Genomic DNA, 24,858 nt, shown 5'->3' with positions numbered 1-24,858 from the left:
GTATAACCTTCCTCACACCCATTAGAACGGCTGCTATAAACAAACAAACAAACAAAAACAAATAAACAAGTGTTGGTAAGGATGTGGAGAAATTGGAACCCTCGTGCATTGCTGGTGAAAATATAAATGATAACAGCTGCTATGGAAAACTGTATGGCAGTTCCTCGAAAACTTAAACATACATTTACAATATAATCCAGCAATTCCACTTGTGGGTATATACCCAAAAGAACTGAAAGCAAATCTCAAACAGATATTTGTACACCTGTGTTCATAGCAGCATTATACACAACAGCCAAAGGTAGAAGCAACTCAAGTGCCCATCAACGGATGAATGGATAAACAAAATGTGATAGAATACAATGGAATAGTATTCAGCCTTAAAAAGGAAATTCTCACAACGGCTACAACATGGATAAACCTTGAGGACACTGTACTAAGTGAAATAGGCCAGTGTCCGAAAAAGACAAATACTGTGTGAGTTCATTCATATGAGGGTAAGTCACACTTATAGACAGAAACCAAAATGGCGGCTGCCAGGGGCTTCCCTGCCAGAAGTGGGAAAGGAGGAGTTGTTGTTTAAAGGGTACAGAGTCTCAGTTTTACAAGATAAAAAGAATTCTGGAGATTGGTTGTGCAACAATACGAATGTAATGAACCCTACTGAACTGTACACTTAAAAATATTTAAGATGGTAAAATCTGTTATGTGGATTTTACCATAATTAAAAAGAAAATATTTTAACGTTAAAGATTTTTGATTTAGGGAACGCAGGGCAGAATCTCCTCTTCAGACACAAGGTGAATGCGTCTAAGACCACTAAGTAATCAAGCAAATGAATCAGACATGATGCCTAGGCCTGGGGTGGAGGCATGAAAGGGAAAGAGTGGTGTAAGAGTGAGAGGGCAGCTCTGTGTCCCAAGCAGCCCCGTGGGAAACATTTCTGCAGAAATCCTGGTGGGAGGCAACAGCGTGGACAGGTGTGGCTCATTGACTGCAAAGACACACAAGACATTGTTCGTGTAGAGCACGGGTCCCTCAGTACACACGTGAGGGGCGACTAGAGCCCACGGCCCAGAAGAGAGGCAATGCCTAAATCACGACAGGACACAAACTTTGAAAATGTGTCTGCTAGGATACTTTTGTTTGCTTTTTGTGTGCAAAAAGATGGGTCCCTGATTAAGTGTAACAGATCACCTAAAACTGAATTGTGAAAGGAGAACGTATAATATCACGCAGGGGTGAAGTAGATTCTTAGCATTGCACCTGACACACAGTACACAGTAAATGTGAGCCATACTACTATTAACAAAGTTTCTGCTTCTAGAAAGTCCTTAAGTAAGTTACTCACTAAGTTGGCAACCCTTATACAGATGGTCAAGACAAATTTCGTTTGAGCCATGTTCATCCCTCGTAGAACATTCGGTACTCGCAACGTCAGATACGGAATCTACAAAACAAAAGAGGATGCATGTATGCTGATCCTAATATTTAAACCGAAAATCAAGATATCTGGTCCTACAGGGGGGAAGAATATCTGAAATGGGGGCCACGTTCAAGAAAATTCTTATGAATCGTGTACTGCTGCTAAGGAGAGCCTAGACACGAAAGCAAACACGAACATCTGGGGCACCTGAGAGTTATGTTTATTTCTTAAACCACAGTTGAACTATTTCTGTTCTGAATAAATGTAGCGCTTATTCTATACAGTTCTAGGGTTGGTCCTTCCATCCTCATATGTCAATCTCCTCATCAGAAGTGCTCCTTAACCAAAACCCCTTTGCCCTTTAATACTGCTAAGGGACATGCAAAGAAAAACCACTAGCCCTAGCTGCTGTGCTGCAGACATGAGACATGGGGCCCCTCTCTGTCCCTCAGTGACTCACACAGAGCCCAGCCTGAGCCCTTGTTGTAATCTCGCTGGCAGGGGGAACAGACATTTGAGCAGAGTTCCGACCATGGGTCCCCTAGGCTGCAGCTCTGTTGCTTAAGGAAGGTGTAAAATGAGGGACCCTGGGCAGAGTGAGTGCTGCTCTGTGTCAGGGCAGTGGTCTCCCCATGTGTGGGCAGAACCTGGCTTGTCAGCTTCTGACTTTCAGAGCGTAACACGTCTTTCTCCCCACTGACTGCCGACGTAAAGCCAAAACTCGTGGCATCAGTTTTACCTACATTGGTAGTTTCATCTATCACTTTACTAGAGCCATTTGGTGGCACTGTGGACAGACTAGCCCAGAATGTCTTCTCTGTGTGTTTACCATTAACAAAGGCCGTGGCCCCATCGTCGGCAGCTGTCATTTGGCCAGCGCGCTGCAGATGGCTGTGAGTCACGCCGGTGTCCTGACCCCTAGGTAAAGATTTTTCTCTCTGCCTACTGGCTGTGGTTTTATAATTTAACAATCTCACGGAAGTGGCATTTGTGGCCATGTCATCGACGTTATTATTAAAAAGCGGGAAATGCTGGCTGTCTTGATTCCCACGTCTGCCCTCCGTGTTCACGCAGTCCGAGGAAAGGATGGCCGTGCTCTTTCTGGTGGTGATGGTTTCAGGTATTTGTGGAGAACCAAGAGGCGAGAAGGAGACAGCCTGACTGGAAGAAAACAAACTCTCTCTACCAGTGTCTTGGTCATTCTGCCAGGATGCGGGGCCCTTCCACTTGGGAGCTGATGTCGAATCAAAAGTGACGTAAGTATTGCTGTGATTCCCATAGAAAAGATCCTCTGTACTGCCATTCTCTGCAAACCTCTGGCTTGCTCCCCCTTGACCGGTTCCTCCAAGATTGGACGCCGCAGACGAGCCTGAGGAAGGCGGAGGGCACTCCTGACTTCCCAAATGCGTGAACTTGTGGGCAAGATCCTTGACAGGCCCGTCGTCCGGGGGAGACCCGCGGCCGGTGGGATCTGGACTGGGGGCGCAGGACCTCTGGGCAGCAGCTGCAGCAGATGGAAGAGAGTCCCCGTTGCCCCGGTCTCTGCTCTTGCTTCTGCCTCTGTATGCCGCGTCTCTGCGATGTGAAGGAGGAGCTGGGAAAGAAAAACCAAACAACGGAAGTTGGTGTTAACGTGACTAACTTCCCTGCCCTGTTCCGCCTCAGCTTCTCCAGGTTTGCTGTCGAAGTTCTATCAAATTACTTTTGTGTGAAAATCTCGGTAAGGTGCTTATGACCATGCAGGAATCTGTCACCCTGCCAGCCCTGCAGAAAACACCACCTATGACCTAGGATAAAGGTCGAACTGACACTGGCTCTGCTTGGCTTCTCTCGTGGGACTTAGATGTAGCCCCCAAATGCCCACACTCTTAGATGGGGCTGTCCACAATTCTCTAGTTCAAGTCACTCACCGCTAGGGTAAATGGAGAGACAGACGAGTACAAATCAGGGAGGAGTTCCCCGAAATCATTTAGAGTTTGCCCATATTGTGATACAGGTGTACCTAAGTTACGGATTCATGATACATAAAACGACAACAACAAAAGAAACTACAACAGAGGTCTGATTTCACTGAAGCTTGAGAATTTTCCAGAGTTGTTCGTCCAGTCCCCCAAATGCCCAAGCTTAAATGAGTAATATCTAAAAAAGAAAAATTGGCCTCTCTCTAGAAACGTGGTAAGTCACACCCCCGGGAAGCAGACAGGAGGGAGGGCGGTGAGCATGTGTGTTCGTGAGTACATACAAAGTGTGGTGTGCATGCGTGTGATGTTTATATGTGGGGTGTTCTGTGCTGGGTGTGTGTGCATGTGTGTGTGTGTGATACGCATGTGTGGTATACATGTGACGGGTGTATGAGTGTGTGTGGTTGCACGCATGGTGTGTGACGTGTCGGTTGGTGAGATATGCACGTATGGTGTAGGCGGCATGCACAAGTGAGGTCTGTATGTGTGGTGTGATTGCATGTGTTTGTGTGGCATGTGTGAAGTGTGTCCTGTGCATGTGTTACACATGTTGTGGGTGCGTGAAGTTTGTGTATGTGTGGGGTATGTATGTATGCAAGTCGTTGTTTTTGTGTGCATGTGGCTGGAGGCTGTGTGTGTGTGTGTGTGTGTGGTGTGTGAGTTGTGCTATTGTGTGTGGGAAAGAGGAGGAAGAGAGGTCCTTTCTCTTCCAAACCCAGGGGGCAGCAGGAATATAGTACAAGCAAGCATCCTCCTCCCATCAACTAAGTAGATTAACTAGAAGTGACAACAAAGAAAACTCCCTCTCGCATACAACAAATTTATATTGAGAAGCTACACCAAACCCCGTCCTTCCAGATATTCCCCTGTCGAGAGGGCATTGTCGTGCAGGAGAAAAAACACGAGATGTGGAATCAGAGCACGTGAGCTCTGCTCCTCCCGAGTCCTGTGAGGCCCTGAAAACATTACTTTTCTTGATTCATAGTATTACCCTTCACTCTTCTAAAAATGATTTAAGGCTGCTCGCAATAGAACTCACTTAAGGGACTTCCCTGATGGCGCAGTGGTTAAGAATCCACCAGCCAGAGCTCCCGAATATGGCTGCCCCCAGTGCCCACGCCCCACCATGAGCACAGCCACCCCAGCTCTCCAGGAGACTCTCCTAGACCAGCAGCTGTGTGGATGAAAGGCTCTTGGTGCTGCAGCCAGGAGTCAGTGCTGTGCGTCTGAGGTGGGAGAGCCAACTTCAGGACACTGGTCCACAAGAGACCTCCCAGCTCCACATAATATCAAACGGCAAAAATCTCCCAGGGATCTCCATCTCAACACCAACACCCAGCTTCACTCAACGACCAGCAAGCTACAGTGCTGGACACCCTATGCCAAACAACTAGCAAGACAGGAACACAACCCCAACCATTAGCAGAGAGGCTGCCTAAAATCATAATAAGTCCACAAACACCCCAAAACACACCACCAGATGTGGACCTGCCCACCAGAAAGTCAAGATCCAACCTCATCCACCAGAACACAGGCACTAGTCCCCTCCACCAGGAAGCCTACAGAACCCACTGAACCAACTTTAGCCACTGGGGACAGACACCAAAAACAACGGGAACTACGAACCTGCAGCCTGCAAAAAGGAGACCCCAAACACAGTAAGATAAGCAAAATGAGAAGACAGAAAAACACACAGCAGATGAAGGAGCAAGATAAAAACACACCAGACCTAACAAATGAAGAGGAAATAGGCAGTCTACCTGAAAAAGAATTCAGAGTAATGATAATCCAAAATCTTGGAAATAGAATAGAGAAAATGCAAGAAACACTTAACAAGGACCTAGAAGAACTAAAGATGAAACAAGCAATGATGAACACCACAATGAATGAAATTAAAAATACTCTAGAAGGGATCAATAGCAGAATAACTGAGGCACAAGAACGGATAAGTGACCTGGAAGATAAAATAGTGGAAATAACTACTGCAGAGCAGAATAAAGAAAAAAGAATGAAAAGAACTCAGGACAGTCCCAGAGAGCTCTGGGACAACATTAAATGCACCAACATTCGAATTATAGGGGTTCCAGAAGAAGAAGAGAAAAAGAAAGGGACTGAGAAAATATTTGAAGAGATTATAGTTGAAAACGTCCCTAATGTGGGAAAGGAAATACTTAATCAAGTCCAGGAAGCACGGAGAGTCCCATACAGGATAAATCCAAGGAGAAACACGCCAAGACACATATTAATCAAACTGTCAAAAATTAAATACAAAGAAAACATATTAAAAGCAGCAAGGGAAAAACAACAAATAACACACAAGGGAATCCCCATAAGGTTAACAGCTGATCTTTGAGCAGAAACTCTGCAAGCCAGAAGGGACTGGCAGGATGTATTTAAAGTGATGAAGGAGAAAAACCTACAACCAAGATTACTCTACCCAGCAAGGATCTCATTCAGATTTGATGAAGAAATTAAAACTTTACACACAAGCAAAAGCTGAGAGAGTTCAACACCACCAAACCAGATTTACAACAAATGCTAAAGGAACTTCTCTAGGCAAGAAACACAAGAGAAGGAAAAGACGTACAAAAACAAACCCAAAACAATTAAGAAAATGGGAATAGGAACATACATATCGATAATTACCTTAAATGTAAATGGATTAAATGCTCCCACCAAAAGACACAGACTGGCTGAATGGATACAAAAACAAGACCCATATATATGCTGTCTACAAGAGACCCACTTCAGACCTAGGGACACATACAGACTGAAAGTGAGGGGATGGAAAAAGGTATTCCATGCAAATGGAAACCAAAAGAAAGCTGGAGTAGCAATTCTCATATCAGACAAAATAGACTTTAAAATAAAGACTATTACAAGAGACAAAGAAGGACACTACATAATGATCAAGGGTTCGATCCAACAAGAAGATATAACAATAGTAAATATTTATGCACTCAACATAGGAGCACCTCAATACATAAGGCAAATACTAACAGCCATAAAAGGGGAAATCGACAGTAATACATTCATAGTAGGGGACTTTAACACCCCACTTTCACCAACGGACAGATCATCCAAAATGAAAAATAAGAAAACACAAGCTTTAAATGATACATTAAACAAGATGGACTTAATCGATATTTATAGGACATTCCATCCAAAAACAACAGAATACACATTTTTCTCAAGTGCTCATGGAACATTCTCCAGGATAGATCATATCTTGGGTCACAAATCAAGCCTTGGTAAATTTAAGAAAATTGAAATTGTATCAACTATCTTTTCCGACCACAATGCAATGAGACTAGATATCAATTACAGGAAAAGATCTGTAAAAAATACAAACACATGGAGGCTAAACAATACATTACTTAATAACAAAGTGATCACTGAAGAAATCAAAGAAGAGATTAAAAAATACCTAGACACAAATGACAATGGAGACACGATGACCCAAAACCTATGGGATGCAGCAAAAGCAGTTCTAAGAGGGAAGTTTATAGCAATACAATCCTATCTTAAGAAACAGAAAACAGCTCTAATAAACAACCTAAGCTTGCACCTAAAGCAATCAGAGAAAGAAGAACAAAAAAAACCCAAAGTTAGCAGAAAGAAAGAAATCATAAAAATCAGATTAGAAATAAATGAAAAAGAAATGAAGGAAACGATAGCAAAGATCAATAAAACTAAAAGCTGGTTCTTTGGAAGATAAACAAAATTTATAAACCATTAGCCAGACTCATCAAGAAAAGAAGGGAGAAGACTGAAGTCAATAGAATTAAAAATGAAAAAGGAGAAGTAACAACTGACACTGCAGAAATACAAAAGATCATGAGAGATTACTACAAGCAACTCTGCGCCAATAAAATGGACAACCTGGAAGAAATGGACAAATCCTTAGAAATGCACAACCTGCCAAGACTGAATCAGGAAGAAATAGAAAATATGAACAGACCAATCACAAGCACTGAAATTGAAACTGTGATTAAAAATCTTCCAACAAACAAAAGCCCAGGACCAGATGGCTTCACAGGCGAATTCTATCAAACATTTAGAGAAGAGCTAACACCTATCCTTCTCAAACTTTTCCAAAATATAGCAGAGGGAGGAACACTCCCAAACTCATTCTACGAGGCCACCATCACCCTGATACCAAAACCAGACAAGGATGTCACAAAGAAAGAAAAACTACAGGCCAATATCACTGATGAACATAGATGCAAAAATCCTCAACAAAATACTAGCAAACAGAATCCAACAGCACATTAAGAGGATCATACACCATGATCAGGTGGGGATTATTCCAGGAATGCAAGGATTCTTCAATATACACAAATCAATCAATGTGATACACCATATTAACAAATCGAAGGAGAAAAACTATATGGTCATCTCAATAGATAGAGAAAGCTTTCGACAAAGTTCAACACCCATTTATGATAAAAACCCTCCAGAAAGTAGGCATAGAGGGAACTTTCCTCAACATAATAAAGGCCATATATGACAAACCCAAAGCCAACATTGTCCTCAATGGTGAAAAACTGAAAGCATTTCCACTAAGATCAGGAACAAGACAAGGTTGCCCACTCTCACAACTCTTATTCAACGTAGTTTTGGAAGTCTTAGCCACAGCAATCAGAGAAGAAAAGGAAATAAAAGGAATCCAAATTGGAAAAGAAGAAGTAAAACTGTCACTGTTTGCAGATGACATGATATACTATACATAGAGAATGCTAAAGATGCTACCAGAAAACTACTAGAGCTAATCAATGAATTTGGTAAAGTAGCAGGATACAAAATTAATGCACAGAAATCTCTGGCATTCCAATACACTAATGATGAAAAAGCTGAAAGTGAAATCAAGAAAACACTCCCATTTACCACTGCAATAAAAAGAATAAAATACCTAGGAATAAGCCTACCTAAGGAGACAAAAGACCTGTATGCAGAAAATTGTAAGACGGTGATGAAAGAAATTAAAGATGATACAAATAGATGGAGAGATATATCATGTTCTTGGATAGGAAGAATCAACATTGTGAAAATGACTCTACTACCCACAGCAGTCTACAGATTCAATGCAATCCCTATCAAACTACCACTGGCATTTTTCACAGAACTAGAACAAAAAATTTCACAATTTGTATGGAAACACAAAAGACCCCGAATAGCCAAAGCAATCTTGAGAACGAAAAACGGAGCTGGAGGAATCAGGCTCCCTGACTTCAGACTATACTCCAAAGCTACAGTAATCAAGACAGTATGGTACTGGTACAAAAACAGAAATATAGATCAATGGAACAGGATAGAAAGCCCAGAGATAAACCCACACACACATGGTCACCTTATCTTTGATAAGGAGGCAGGAATGTACAGTGGAGAAAGGATAGCCTCTTCAATAAGTGGTGCTGGGAAAACTGGACAGGTACATGTAAAAGTATGAGATTAGAACACACTCTAACACCATACACAAAAATAAGCTCAAAATGGATTAAAGACCTAAATGTAAGGCCAGACGCTATCAAACTCTTAGAGGAAAACATAGGCAGAACACTCTATGACATAAATCACAGCAAGATCCTTTTTGACCCACCTCCTAGAGAAATGGAAATAAAAAAATAAATAAACAAATGGGACCTAATGAAACTTCAAAGCTTTTGCACAGCAAAGGAAACCATAAACAAGAAGAAAAGACAACCCTCAGAATGGGAGAAAATATTTGCAAATGAAGCAACTGACAAAGGATTAATCTACAAAATTTACAAGCAGCTCATGCAGCTCAATAACAAAAAAACAAACAACCCAATCCAAAAATGGGCAGAAGACCTAAATAGACATTTCTCCAAAGAAGATATGCAGACTGCCAACAAACACATGAAAGCATGCTCAACATCATTAATCATTAGAGAAATGCAAATCAAAACTACAATGAGATATCATCTCACACCGGTCAGAATGGCCATCATCAAAAAATCTAGAAACAATAAATGCTGGAGAGGGTGTGGAGAAAAGGGAACACTCTTGCACTGCTGGTGGGAATGTGAATGGTACAGCCACTATGGAGAACAGTATGGAGGTTCCTTAAAAAACTACAAATAGGGCTTCCCTGGTGGCGCAGTGGTTGAGAGTCCACCTGCCGATGCAGGGAACACAGGTTCGTGCCCCGGTCCAGGAAGGTCCCACATGCCGCAGAGCGGCTAGGCCCGTGAGCCATGGCTGCTGAGCCTGCATGTCCGGAGCCTGTGCTCCGCAACAGGAGAGGCCACAACAGTGAGAGGTCCGCGTTCCGCAAAAAAAAAAAAAAAAAGTAGACCGCATTTACCTTTCCACCCAGAGGGTTTCTTCTGGCGGTGCCTGCTGTTGCAGATGTCCTGGATGTTCTGGACCACACGTGAGCTGAGCCCGTGCTCCCTCATGATGGCCAGCACCTTTCTGTCCATCAGGTTATGGGACCGGAAGCAGTTGGCATAACCACAGTTCCCTCGGGTAAAGTGTTCACAAACGTGGAGCCTTTCACACGGTGGCTGCTGGTTACAAATCTGTCTTCCACCCTCTCCCTTATAATTTTTGCATATCTACAGAACGAAGAAAAAATAGTTAGAGATAAAACATGTTTCTCTATGTGCCACACGTTAAGGAAAGTGTATATAAAAATTACGGCTGTAATGACCTACATGGGAATAGAAACTAAAAAAGAGCGGATAGGGGCTTCCTTGGTGGCACAGTGGTTGAGAGTCCACCTGCCGATGCAGGGGACGTGGGTTCGTGCCCCGGTCTGGGAGGATCCCACATGCCGTGGAACGGCTGGGCCCGTGGGCCATGGTCGCTGGGCCTGTGCGTCCGGAGCCTGTGCTCTGCGACGGGAGAGGCCGCAGCAGTGAGAGGCCTGCATACCGCAAAAAGATAAATTAAAATAAAATAAAATAAAATAAAAAAGAGTGGATATATGTATATGTATAACTGATTCATTTTGCCGTACAGCAGAAACTAACACAACAGTGTAAATCAACTAAACTCCGATAAAAAATAAATAAATAAATAATAAAAACGCAGCTTTTCTTACTTCCTGATAAGAAAAAAAAATCAGAAGCAAACAGAGATATATCAGAGGAAAAAAATGCATGTGTATTCCACAATCTTTGATGAGTTCTTTTCAATCGATGACTTATTTGCAGCAGAAGAGGCCTACAAACTAACTGAAGGAAACTTGAATTTGATTAACCTCCTTTGGAAGAATCAACATAAGACAGCTAGCTACAGATAGAACCAAACAGGACCCAAAGGGAGCCCTACATTATAAAGGAACCCCAAAGAGGAAGGCCTGTCTTTGGATATCAATTCATTGTTCTATTAAAAGGACATGTGGAGGGACTTCCACGGCGGTCCAGTGTTTAAGACTCCACGCGGTTCGGTCCCTGGTTGGGGAACTAAGATCCCGCATGCCGTGCAGTGCAGCCAACAAAAAGGACATGTGGGGACTTCCCTGGTGGCACAGTGGTTAAGACTCCATGCTCCCAATGCAGGGGCCCCAGGTTCAATCCCTGGTCAGGGAACTAGATCCCGCACCATGCCACAAGTCAGAGTTAGCATGCCACAACTAGGGAGCCAGTGTGCCGCAACTAAGAAGGCTGCGAGCCGCAACTGAGAAGCCCACATGCTGCGACTAAGGAGCCCGCCTGCTGCAACTAAGACCCAGTGCAACCAAACTAATTAATTAGTTAATTAATTTTTCAAAAGAGGACATGTGGGTCTTACCTACAACTCCTGGGAGTCTAGAATCTAGTCTCAGCTAGGCAGAATGTCAGTTTCTCAAAAGATCAACTGAAGCAGATAATTTGTATATTCCTATGTAAATAGGTATACCTACCTATCTAGCTCTACAGAGATGTAGTTCTTACTGAAAGGAGAGCAGAAGAAACACTGTCACTGAGGCCAGACCAGGTGATGCAGGACTAGAAGATGCTGGTTGAAGTCTGCAGCCCTGGAAGCAGCTACATGTGACCTCACATCTTGAATTACTTACTTGCTCCCAGCCTCTCTTTCCTTTGCTGTAAAGAAGGAAAATATTTGCTCTCCTCACCTAACCAAGTTGTTGAGCAGATTAAATAATAAAATATGTAAATGTGTTGTGCAAAATATGAAATGTGATGCAAATGTTTGAATCATTACATGAAGAAGCTTAAAGATTAAAACGTTTATAAGTTGTTTCAATAGACTCTGAGCAAACCAGGTCAACACGGGCCACTGTGATGTATCCAAGTGGCAAAGACATGGATTCAGACTCTAACAACAATGACTTAAGCCATATAAACAACTTCTAAACCTGATGCAAATAGATATCATTGCGATAGAGCCTATGAACCAGATTCAAGACTCTAGACCAACAGTTCTCAAAGTGTAGTCCCTGCACAAGCAACATCGGCTCCAACTGGAAACTTATTAGAAATACAAGTCCTTGGGCCCTTCCCCGTATCTACAGAGTCAGAACGGCCAGAGGTAGGGCCCAGCAATCTGGGCTTGACAAACCCTCCAGGTGATTCTGACACACATTTAAAGCTTGAGAACCAGTGTTCTAGAGGCTTGAGTGAAACAAGAATAATTAGTGACTTCACAAATGATACTTTGGTTAACATTCCTAGTTCTATGCTGATGTTTAAGTAAGAATGCTCCTGCCAAAACAAATGAAATCATTTCTTCCTTTTAATAAACACATCTCAGTTACACAAGTTTCTATATAAGGACGTCAGATTTGCCTGATGCTTTTATGTTCTCGCAGGTCAAGGCAAAGTGGAAGAGTGTGAACATTTTAAGTTTTTGAGGGCAGGCAGTGTGTCTTGTCCACTGCTGCCTTCAGAAGCCTGCCCTTGTAGGAACTCCTGAGTGTTAATTGAATGAATGCAAACCAAACAATAAGTAAAGTGAGACGCAGAAGGATGAAATGCCTTGTCCAGGACCACAGAGGTGGTTAGTGGCAGAGTCAGGACTTTGAGAGACATGGAAGGACCATCGTTGACCGACTATTCTTGGAACTAGCTGAACTCTGGCTGAGCCCCTCCTGCTAAAACCTTGAAAATATTCTGCCCTACTCACCCAAGTTAAAACACTCCTTGAGAGACTACTCTTGCCCCAAATTGTCAAATAGAGACTTATGTTATCGATGCTCTGGTCGATTTTCCACTACAGGAACCAGCGCCTCAGACCTCTGGTTCAGGAAACAGTGCAGTCTGCTAGTCTGTGATCCTACCCCTGACAAGTGGTAAATGGCAATTAAGTTATTGGCTAAAAATAAACTTCAAGCACAAGCCTTCCCACCCCACCCACTAAGCATGGGTACTGAATTCTTAAAAGGGAAAGGGAACCTCAGATGACACTTCAGACTCTCTGTGTGATAAAGGATGACAACGGCATTTTCCTACGAGGACCCTCCCAGCTCTTCTGTCAATGGGCTTTTCCGGGATCCATCAGCAAAACCACCTTCTAGTAGGTTCTTCCCTAGAGAAAGGAAGAGTTGTCACTCCCCTTATTCTCCAGGGACGTGATATAGAAAGTCCTTGGTGATTTTGGAGAACAGAAGCAGACAGCAAACCTGATGAGTGACCTTTCCAAACTTCCAAGTTTAACACTAGACTAAGGTTGGACCCCATGGACACTCCTCTCAAGGGTCATAACAAGACTTCACCTGTCGTCATCCCTTCACATGAAAGGAAAAGGACGGGGTGGGTCTGTTAGTCAACGGGACCTTTAACGAGTTGGTGTGTAAGGCGTCTCCCCATGCTGGTAGCCAGGAGGGACTGAGCTGGCACACAGGCCAAGGGCCATAGGGATCCCAAGACAAGACCTCTAAACCTAGGCTCCTGGAAACGGGGAGAGAGAGAGACAGAGAGAGAGAGAGAGAGAGAGAGAGAGAAATCCAAGTACCTAAATGAAAGAATGCCTGCAGAATGGCATATATAGTCCTCCTCCACTCTCTCCGTCTCTGAAGACATTTTTATAGACGGCCTTGCACTCCCATCTCTCTTGAGCTCAGTGATCAACTCAAAATCACCCCTCATGTCCTAACGTTTCTAAGTCCTCAGGGAAACACACTGAGCTTAGAGTCAAAAGATGTTTAACCCCCCAGATATCCCTAATAGCTATCTTGTCATAAATAAAAGCACATCTGAATTTCAACCTTGCTTATCTTTAATATTTATTTATTTATTTATTTATTTATTTATTTATTTATTTATTTCCTTACTTACTTATCTATTTTTGGCTGTGTCAGGTCTTAGTTGCGGCATGCAGGCTTCTCTCTAGTTGTGGCGTGTGCGGGCTCTGTTGCCCCACAGCATGTGGGATCTTAGTTCCCCAACCAGGGATCAAACCTGAGTCCCCTGCATTGGAAGGTGGATTCTTAACCACTGGACTACCAGGGAAGTCCTCACCTTTGCTTATCTTAATCTCAGTCCCTTCCACTCATTCCACTTGAGCCTTCAATTATGTTTCTGTGCCTCTCTTTCAGTGTGAAGCTAACTTCTCTACACAAGAGTTTTTCTCAGGTCAGATACCATTCTTTAAACAGCATCCTCTGATTTTCAAGTCAATAGTCCTGTGTGGATGAGACTGTTAATTATCTGCCATTGTCCTCACCTTTCTTCTAATAATAGAAGCTTCCAAGTTTTAGCTGGACACCTAGTTACCCAGCCAGAAACTACATTTCCCAGCCTCCCTTCTACCTAAGTGTGATCATGTGATAAGTTCTGGCGAATGACATGGAGCAGATGCGCTTTTTACAATGTCCAAGTTGCATCTTTTAAAAAAGAAAGCTGCTTGTCTTTCACTTACTCCCTCTCTACATTCCTGTTGGTTAGAAAATGATGACAGTGAGAAGAATCTCCTTGTACCTGGAGGAGGAAGCCACATGTTAAAAGAGAACAGAGATTATCTACTGGTCCAAAAATAGAATGGATATATTATATATAAGATAATAAGGCTGACCTACTGGCCTGAGTCCCTGCGTGACACTGTGGAATCCAGCTGCCTGACCATCGGATACCTACCTGCCTACATCTGGGCAAGACCAAAAGTCAGTAAACTATTTCTGTAAACGATCAAATGGTAAATATTTTAGGCTTTGCAGGCCATTCAGTCTCTGTTGCAAATACTCAACTCACTCTTGCATGAGAAAGTGGCAATAGACAATATATAAATGAATGGGGGTGGCTGTGTTCCAATTAAACTACAAAAACAGGTGGCAGGTGGGATTTGTACCATGGACCATGGTTTAATGACCCCCAATCCAGACTGTCAAGTGATAGAGAAACAAAGTAATATTTTATTTGAATCACTGCACTTTGAGGTCTCTTTGTTCCAATAACTTAGCCTCAACCAATACACCCTGTCATCTTCCAAAACCCTGCCTCAAAGCCCACCTCTTCCAGGAGGTCACAGGGTTCCCTAGCAGCCTGGCGGGGGAAGCATTCCAGACTCCAATTCTTGTAAAACTTCTAATAGGAAGGAAATTGTTGGAATCTCTCAGATAACTCAGCAACAATCACCTGTTGACGGCCACCTGCAGGCCCTGGTGCTCAGTTTTCTCTGCTCCCATTCCAACACACCCACGATGCCACGCTGCCAACAGCACTCTCCCTGCTTTTCAAACTAAGGAATTAGAACTTACCTCTGGCATAAAAAAAGGGTCATTTTGGAGAAGGAGCACGGCTAATTCCTCTTTGTTCAGTCCAGAGAGTGCATGATTTTTCAGGACCTTGAAGTTATCTTCTGAGAGAACCTCGTGAGAATATTTGCATAAATTCCTGGAAATAAATGACAATGGTCAGTGTTTCCACTTCACAGAAAGTAAAGAAAAAGCAATCATCCAGGGAACTTTCAATGAAAATCAATGCCCATATCCTTTGGTAACTAATACAGGTTGGTCCTGCTTCAAGAGTACACTTTAAAAATATAAATTGATGGGCTTCCCTGGTGGCACAGTGGTTGAGAATCCGCCTGTCGATGCAGGGGACGTGGGTTCATGCCCCGGTCCGGGAAGATCCCACATGCCGCAGAGCGGCTGGGCCCGTGAGCCTGTGTGGCCGGAGCCGTACTCCGCAACTGGAGAGGCCACAACAGTGAGAGGCCCGCGTACCGCAAATAAATAAATAAATAAATAAATTGATGAAACACCTAGATGGGAAAAGGGAATATGAGGATTATTTTTACAAATTATGCACTTGTATACTTTATTTATTTATGTATTTATTTTTGGCTGCATTGGGTCTTCGTTGCTACCCGCAGGCTCTCTCTAGTTGCGGCAAGCAGGGGCTACTCTTTGTTGCGGCGCACAGGCTTCTCATTGCAGTGGCTTCTCTTGTCACGGAGCACAGGCTCTAGGTGCACAGGTTTCAATAGTTGTGGTGCGTGGGCTTCAGTGGTTGTGGCGCGTGGGCTCTAGAGCACAGGCTCAGTAATGTGGCACATGGGCTTAGTTGCTCCGCGGCGTGTGGGATCTTCCCCAGCCGGGGCTTGAACCTGTGTCCCCTGCATTGGCAGGTGTATTCCCAACCACTGTGCCACCAGGGAAGCCCCACACATGTATACTTTAAATTATTGCAATACTTCTTCAAATAATGTCTCCTCTAGCATACATTAATAATGTAGGACGAGGAAAAAATGGCAAAGAAACTGATACAAATTTAGTGGAAATGACTGCCCATTGAGAGACAAAGAATAATTAGGATAATACATCTATGGATTGACAATAAAAATCAATGTGAAAAGAGAATTCCATTGAACAAACTAAATTAGATGAAATTGTTCCTTGCTTTCTCTCTTCTATGCCTTACATACCAATGTATACCTATATGATTTGTGACTACAAAGGAATGGAACAAGCTCATAATTGTACATTTCAAACAACTCTACAGAGAAAGAGATAAAAATCCTCTTCACTTTAAGACTGATGCTTTAGGTCTGATAGTACTTTCTATGATGATGGAATTGTTCTATAATCTGAGCTTCCTAAAATATAAGCCATACATGACTAATGAACACTTGAAATATAGGTAATAAGACTTAAGAAACTAAATTTTCTATTTTACTTTACTCTAATTAATTTAAATTTGAATAGCCACACATGACTAGTGGCTACCATACTGCATGGCAGAGATTTCAATCTTTGCTATTCAAAATGTGGCGGGAGAATCAGCAGCTTCACCATTATCTGGGAGCTTGTCACAAATTTAGAATGTCAGGCCCCACCCAAGTTCTACTGAATCAAAAGCCATCTTTCAACAAGATCCCCAAATGATTTAATCACACTGAAGTCCCACAAGCACTGACTTGGACCATTGAGAAACCCAGACAGTACTGATGTTTTCATTAGACAAACATAATGTGACAGTCATCAATGTTCAGCTAACAAACTCGTTCGACTTCTTAACTTACATACGCTCCCTATGATATCTCCAACGTCCTCAGATTTATGGTTTTAACAGTTGCTAATATGATGGGATCTTAATAGTTTCTGGTTTGCTCAACCATTATCAAATTGTCAGGAGGTTAGGTAATGGCCAGATTTTCACTACATTACAACCTTTGTACAGACAACCTTTCTTCTTTTACATTATTTCTTGAGATTTATTCCTTTGAGAGTATTGCCTCAAAGGACACAATCAGTTTCCCTGCAGCTTCTGTTTCATTTTGATCTCCTACTCTCCAGAAAACATACCAGCAATCTGAGAGCGTGTCTATTTCCCCGCCAGCACATTAACATAGAGTTTTATCACTTTTGCTCCTTCAGTAAGTAGGAAATAGACTTATGGGGGACTTCCCTGGTGGTCAAGCAGTTAAGACTCCCTGCTCCCAATGCAGGGGCCCCAGGTTCGATCCCTGGTCAGGGAACTAGATCCCGCATGCCACACGGTGCAGCCAAAAAAAAAAAGAAAATTAAAGAAATAGACTTATGCTTTTAATTTGCACTTTAATTATTAGCAAGACTGAAATATTCCCAAATGTAGGCTTGATGTTTGCATTTCCTCTTACTTATAGTATTTGTTCATATCTTTTAACTGTTTATCTAGTGGAGAATGAGTACTAACCTACAGATTTATAACTGTTCTTTATATTTTTTAATACTAATCTTTACCAGCCTTGTGTATTTCAAATAGTTTTGGATTTTTCCCTTTTGATCAAGAACTTATTAAGGTTGTTGTTCAACAATCTGACTGCTGTTCTATACAATCATATCCTTCCAATTCGCCATTCGTAATTTAGCCCACTGTTTTAATACTTGAGAAATTAATTCCTCCACCACAGCTAGATAACTATACCATTTTGTTTCACCTTTAAAAGAGATATTTTCAACTTTAATTCTTTAAAATATCTGGAGCTTATTTTGACAACCAGCATCACAGAAGGACAGAAGTGCTTTATATCAACTTTTCTCAATAACGTCTATTAAATTGGACTTTCTTACTATTTTGTTACAGAGGACTATTGTTTGTTAACTTTTTAGCAAATTTAGAACTATTGGGATCCTTATTATGTTTTTATCAATCTACGGTTCTACTCTGAATCCAATACCATACAACTAAAATGTCCTTTGCACTGTATTTTAAATATTAACAGAATAATTTATCCTATTATTGGCTTATTCCTTTTCAAAAATCTCTATAGTGTGCTTAACTATTATTTCCTCTATAGAAATTTTATTCTGGCTTTGTCACTTTCCACAAAAGATAATACTGAGAATCTAATTTGTGTTAACGCCATACATTAGATTGGATATTACGTCATCTTAACTACATTAAATCTTCTGATTCTGGAACAGAAAATATCTCTCCATTTATTCAAGTCTTATTCTATTTTTCTTACTGAGAATTAAAATCTTTCTTTTAATAGTTCTCTCATTTCCCAAATACTAAACATGAATCAGTTGCCACTATTATGTTTTAGTTGTTTGTGACTAGTAAACAGAAATGCGAATGACTGCAAAATTATCTTATTGAAATTGACAATGATTTTTTTAAATGTAAACATCTACATAAAAGTTAGCCTCTGAGAATTAATCTTTAAAAGCCACTATTCAAATAGTGACTTTTAGTAGTCCCACACTATTCACGCTGTCTGCGTGTAAGGCATTTCTGAAGCATTCTAGAATTGCCTTCTTATCTAGCCGTGGAACCTCATGAGAAAAATCAGAATCAACAACCATGGCAGCCACTGCCCAAGCCCTTAAAACCCAGCCAGCCCTCCCCACGCACCCTGGTTCATGCACAATTCAAGGGCAGTCGGTCAGGCTCTGGCAACAGCCTGTATCTCAGCCGTTTTCTCAGGTGTGCTCTCTCCTGGCTTTCTCTACCAGGAGTTCTGGCTTCTAGTGTGTGTCTGGCACTCCTTGATAAAGCTGACCTCAGCTCTCCACTTGCTCTGGGGGTCTGTGCTTTCAGATAACTGCTCCCCAGCAGCCACCACGACCCAGAGCCCTCAGCAGCTGGGCTGGGACTCCACCTTATCACTCCTCCAACCACCGCGGGAGGGGCGATCTGTGAAGAGACTCTACAGCAGGAAGGGGACCAGCCTCCTACCCAAAGCAGGAAATCCCTCCATTAGAGCTTTACCAGATACCTGCGAGCTTCCTTACCTCACAAGGCATCTCACTCCACCGGGTACTGACATTAAGGATCCTCTTGACACGGAACAGAAAGTGACCTTGTTGAAACACCCTGCTAGGCAGGTCCTACCCTCTGGCTCAGAGATATCTGACAACTGGGAGGAGTTAAGAACCTTTCTTCCCTTGGAGCTCCAGTCCAAGACATTGTGATCACAGAGCCAAGACTATGGTACCTCTCCTGTGGCCAGATTAGGGTCACAGATGAGGACCCAGTCCCTCTCCAGGTCCCAGCAAGATACAGCGTCGGTCATATCTGTCCTGTGCCTGCTCTGTCCTAGCCAAGGAGCAGTGGGGCACTTCCAAGGTCCTGGAAGTCAACATTTCCTCTAAATAACTGAAGGCAGCCAGACAAGTCTAATAAGAATCCCTCTGCCTGGAGCCCTGAGTGTCCAGGCTTTGCCAACCTCACCTAAGACACTCATGCCTGTAGGAAGAGCCCACCCAGCACACGCTGCACTGGCTGGGTCCCTGACGTTGCCCGTCTGAGGGCCCAGATCGCTTTTCATTTCTCATCTCCATCCTCAGGCAAACTGCTCGTTCCTCTAGATTCCATGATACTCACCTTGAACTCGGCATGTCATATCTAGCCTTGAGTTCTGACCTGCAGCCCTGTCCCTCGGAGGCCCTGCTCAGTTTTCCCACATTCCCTAGACTTTTCCAAACTTGTGAGAGGCTTTATCTCCACCCTGATTTCAACAAAGTGTTCAGGGCGGGGCAGTCTGTGCTCACCTATTTGGGGAGTGAGACCAGAAGCACAGACACTAACATTTATTACATAGTTACTAAGTGACAGGAACGTGCATCTGTTATTTATAACCTACAAGGAAACAGCTTGCTTTTTACTTTGGGAAACTGAAGCCGGGTAAAATGAGAAATCAAAGGTGACTCAAATAAGAGGAAGAGCTGATAATTGAACCCAGATCTCAAAAAGCAAATAAAAACATCATCTGGAAAAAATGAACAAAAACAGACATGTCTGAAATTTTTCCAAACCAGAAAGAAAAAAAAAAAAAATGCCATTCTGGATTATTCAAACTACTGTTCCCTAGCACTAAGTAGAAAATTGAGAGTAAGGTATGAGGATAGACAGTGCATATAAATCACATATGCCGTGTAGAAGGGACACAATAAATTATAGAAACTGTTGCTTAGGGACTTCCCTGGTGGTTCAAGGGTTAAGACTCCATGCTTCCCCCACTACTGGGCATATACCCTGAGAAAACCAAAATTCAAAAAGAGTCATGTACCAAAATGTTCATTGCAGCTCTATTTACAATAGCCCGGAGATGGAAACAACCTAAGTGCCCATCATCGCAAGAATGGATAAAGAAGATGTGGCACATATATACAATGGAATATTACTCAGCCATAAAAAGAAACGAAATTGAGCTATTTGTAATGAGCTGGATAGACCTAGAGTCTGTCATACAGAGTGAAGTAAGTCAGAAAGAGAAAGACAAATACCGTATGCTAACACATATATATGGAATTTAAGAAAAAGAAAATTTCATGAAGAACGTAGGGGTAAGACGGGAATAAAGACACAGACCTACTGGAGAACGGACCTGAGGATATGGGGAGGGGGAAGGGTGAGCTGTGACAAAGCGAGAGACTGGCATGGACATATATACACTACCAAACGTAAGGTAGATCGCTAGTGGGAAGCAGCCGCAGAGCACAGGGAGATCAGCTCGGTGCTTTGTGACCACCTGGAGGGGTGGGATAGGGAGGGTGGGAGGGAGGGAGACGCAAGAGGGAAGAGATATGGGGACATATGTATACGTATAACTGATTCACTTTGTTATAAAGCAGAAACTAACACACCATTGTAAAGCAATTATACCCCAATAAAGATGTTAAAAAAGAAAAAGACTCCATGTTTCCACTGCAAGGGCGCGGGTTTGATCCCTGATTGGGGAACTAAGATCCTGCATGCCGCACGGCGAGGCCAAAAAAAGAAAAGAAACGGTTTCTTATGATTGGCCTTGCGGAGGCAGCAGCGCTCATCATGGTCAGGGCTGGATGGAGATCATGTTCAGGTTTAAGATGCAGAAGCTTCCTTCTCACTTTCTTCTGATCACTCTGTCCCAGCTCCAGGTCCCTAATATTCGCTAGGAGGATTTAGCCAGGAAATAGTGTGAAAGTCTCCCAAGGCCTCTTGGGAGTTCTCAAAGCCAGTGGTTCTCAAAGTGAGGTCCCCTGATCAGCATCACCTAGGAGGCTGTCAGAAATACAAATTCTCAGGCCCCATCCCAGACCTGCTGGGTGAGTCTCAACCTTCTAGCTCACATCAGAATCATCTAGAGGGTTTGTTAGAACACAGATTGCTGGGGCCCACCCTCAGAGTTTCTGATCAGCAGGTCTTGGGGTGAGGGCTGAGAATGTGCATTTCTAACAAGCTCCCACGTGCTGCTGATGCTGCTAGCCCAATGAGCACACTTGGAGCAAGGATGCTCAAGGCTACCTTCTCCAACAGAGAATAATGGGCTCGGCAGAAGGTTGATTCACAGCCACAGGGACTCCCCACCTCCTGGCACGGAAAAGAGCTTGCCCACAAACCATTATGAACTGCCCAGGGGAAAACAAGTGTTTGCAGAATGCTGCTTGCACTTGGAGCAGATAAACTTAAAACAGCATGAGCTGGGATAAGAGGTGATAACTTTTTAAAAAAGAGCGAAGATGGCCTTGGAAGAGGCAGGAATGTCTCTCAGGAATCTCAAGCCAAAAGCCTAAAAACAAATGACTTTTTCATTCTTCTCTTCCAGTCACAGAACAAAATGTTACTTTAACCCTGGCAATAAACGCTCCCCCAATCACAGATGAAGTCTAGCCTGCAGAGTGGTTCTCATCCCTGGTTACACATGATAATCAACCGGGGAGTGCTTAGAAATACCTAAGCCTGGGCCACAGCCTCAGAGACTGATTTAATTTGACAGGATGTGAGACCCCAGATGATTCCCATGTGCAGTCCAGGCTGGGATTGCTGGCCGGGCCTGTCAGATGAAATTCTAAGCTAGGTTCCTGAACTAGATACTCACACGTGTGACCTCTAGCACTTCACGAGTCAGCAAACATAGGGCCCACCCTGGGCTCCACAATCAGACCAGAGGGAAAAAGATAACCTTAAGGAAAGTCTTGTTTTTTCACAGTCATTTGTATCAAAATACCCCTTCTCTTCTCCTACTCACCTGCTCGGTTCCCCAACACCTCATGTGGGAGGGTGGACAAAATCGAAGAGCTAGTCAATTTGTACAGAAGACAGGAAATAGCTCATCGTGATTCAAGCCAGGCAAAAAAGAAACCAGGATGTGTGAAAGATAAAATCTAGAGAGCACTCATCTAAAGAATAAAACGTCACCAATCAAAACCAACCCTGAAAAGTATTACTCATGAGACTCCTATCGTCTATGTTTGTACTTCTGACGTTGGAGATTAAGTTGCCAGTTACTAGAGGCAGGGATGGTTCACTGAACCTGGAACCCTAGTCAGATGGGGGAGAACCAGAGGAGACCAGCAGAGAGCACAGCAACAGGGTAAGGAACAATGTCTAGGAAGAGAAAGGGTGAAGCCCGAAGAAATCGACCTGCTTCAACCACAAATGTATTACCCAGAACACATTACGCGCGAAGACGACGCCGACTGCTGATCGTGATTAGCCCCAGGTGCAGATGGCCGAGGGCCCCGGCCGGGCGAGGGGAATGCAGCTGGTAGGCTCCAAGACTCTGGGCTGCAGGGAGCAACAAGAGGGGACCAGGCCCGCTGAGGATGGGAGAGGTGGGGGGCCGAGGAACTGATTGTAACCTATAACTGTACCAAGAGTAAGGCAAACAGTGCCGGTGCCACAATATTGTAGACAATCTCCCCAGTTTGACTTATTTCTCTGGTCCTTTTAATCAGTGGTTCTCAAACTCTGCTGCCCATTAGAACTACCTGGGACTTTTTAAAAACCCTGATGCCCAAGTCATACCCTATACCAATTAAATCAGAATGTCCAGGGGTAGGAGTTGGGCATCAGTATTTTTAAAAGATTCCTCAAGTGATTCCAGTGTGCAGCAAAAGTTTGGGGATCATGGCCCTAAGTCCACATCAGGACTGAGAAAAAGCACAGGAAGTGAAGAGAGGGAAGGGCAGGAGATGCCGCAGGATATGCGGGATCTTAGTTCCCCAACTAGGGATCGAACCCCTGCCTCCTGTATTGGAAGCATGGAGTCCTAACCACTGGACCGCCAGGAATTCCCACCAAAATCTTGATTAGAGACAGTAGGTCACACAAGGCTCCTCTCCTTGAAAACGCCTCTTCTCCCTCTGCCACACTCCCAACATAAATCCCTTTGGAAGTTAAGAATATTAACTAGGGAGAAAGATGAATTAACTGGTTAATGGTGTTTGAGGATTCTTTCAGTGAGAAAGGGACAGAAGCTTTTAGAATAGCCTTCTTTGGTGACACAATAAATATTTGTTGACGTAGTGGGGTAGAATGTCTGAGGTTTCCTGGATGTCTTGTTGTTCTGTCATATAAGAGTAAGAGACATGTCACCCTAACCTTGGAGGAATGCAACACTTTTTTCATCATTTGCTCACTCAGCACCAAAGAACGCATTTCTCTGACTCCCTCAAACTCTAAAGCCACATAAAACTTGCATTTGCAATCTTCCAGGAAGCACATCTGCAGATACTGTTTCTCAAAGTGTGGCTCCCGAACCCCTGCAAGAGAATCCTTAGGGTGATGGTTAAACACAAATTCCAAGGCCTCCATTCATCCCTTCTGAACCAGAATTTCTGTTGTGTGATTAGGAATCCACATTTTAATAAGCTCTCCCCAAGCGATTCAGATATACATCAAAGCCTGAGAAGTACTGCTCCAAAGCTGGGTACCTACTATACCACAGGGGCAACCCAAAATCGACCCTCAAGATGTGGGAAAAAAAATGTTACAACTCTTTATATTTATTTTGTATCTAAGAGTAAAAAATTATTGCCTGGGCTGAAAGAGGTGAAGGATTAGGGAGGATTCATTGGTTAATTTAGAAGGGGCATAAGAGAACCTTTAGACTGATGAAAATTTTCTGTATCTTGATCATGATGATGGTTACATGGGTATATCCATTTGTTACGAGTCTTCAAAGACTCTTCAAACTGTACGCTTTAAATGGGTATATTTTATTGTATGTAAATCATACCTCAAAAGTTGATTTTAAAGTTCTTTTAAAAGGTAACAAATTAATAAATATTTAATACTCAAAATAAGAGTTATACATCATATGGTTTTTAAATAAATAGATACATAATAGGAGTACATGCTGAAAATGTTCTCTAATGACAGGGGTGAGGCATCAAAATGTTTGGAAACTACTTCCCCAGATGACCTCTCTTAACTTGAAGCTCTGAATTGGTCTAAAACATTCTTTTTTTTTTTTTTTCTGGCCACCAGGCATGCGGGATGGAACCCATGCTCCCTGCAGTGGAAGTGTGGAGTCTTAACCACTGGACCGCCAGGGAAGTCGCTGGTCTGTAATATCTTAAAATCTCTTCTTAGTGGGGAAGCATTAAAAGCTCATGAATTAGGTCTCCACTTTCTTCTCTCAAACTGAGTCTAACTCTCGTGCCCCAATTTGGTTAAACTGATTTCTCAATGGACTTGAAATCCTAGGTTCTTCTAGATTCTTTTACTCCTTTTCCACCACCATCTTGGGGCCTTTGTCAATTCCAAAGTAGCCTGTAGGTAAAGATCACAGACACCAGTTTGGAAATAAATGTGATCAGGAGCAGTAATCAAATCAGAAACTTTTTATGGATGGAAAACGAATCTATAC

General features: G+C 42.9%; 1 protein-coding gene across 3 annotated transcripts in view; it reads right to left on the bottom strand.

The window, feature by feature from the left end:
* ZC3HAV1 (zinc finger CCCH-type containing, antiviral 1) overlaps positions 1-24,858 on the bottom strand; it is a 66,133-nt gene that overhangs the window by 28,061 nt on the left and 13,214 nt on the right. For all 3 annotated transcript variants that reach the window (XM_032642875.1, XM_032642874.1, XM_032642876.1), the window contains exons 2-5: positions 15,053-15,188; positions 9,716-9,968; positions 2,256-3,020; positions 1,352-1,450 (exon numbers count right to left, since the gene is read on the bottom strand). In XM_032642875.1, coding sequence (XP_032498766.1) covers positions 1,352-1,450; positions 2,256-3,020; positions 9,716-9,968; positions 15,053-15,188 — 1,253 coding nt within the window. The remainder of the gene's footprint in view (positions 1-1,351; positions 1,451-2,255; positions 3,021-9,715; positions 9,969-15,052; positions 15,189-24,858) is intronic.

Source organism: Phocoena sinus, chromosome 9 (assembly GCF_008692025.1).
Source record: "Phocoena sinus isolate mPhoSin1 chromosome 9, mPhoSin1.pri, whole genome shotgun sequence".
Taxonomy (NCBI): Eukaryota; Metazoa; Chordata; class Mammalia; order Artiodactyla; family Phocoenidae; genus Phocoena; species Phocoena sinus.
Note: the sequence above shows the minus strand (reverse complement) of the source record. Positions and strands in the feature narration are given on the sequence as shown.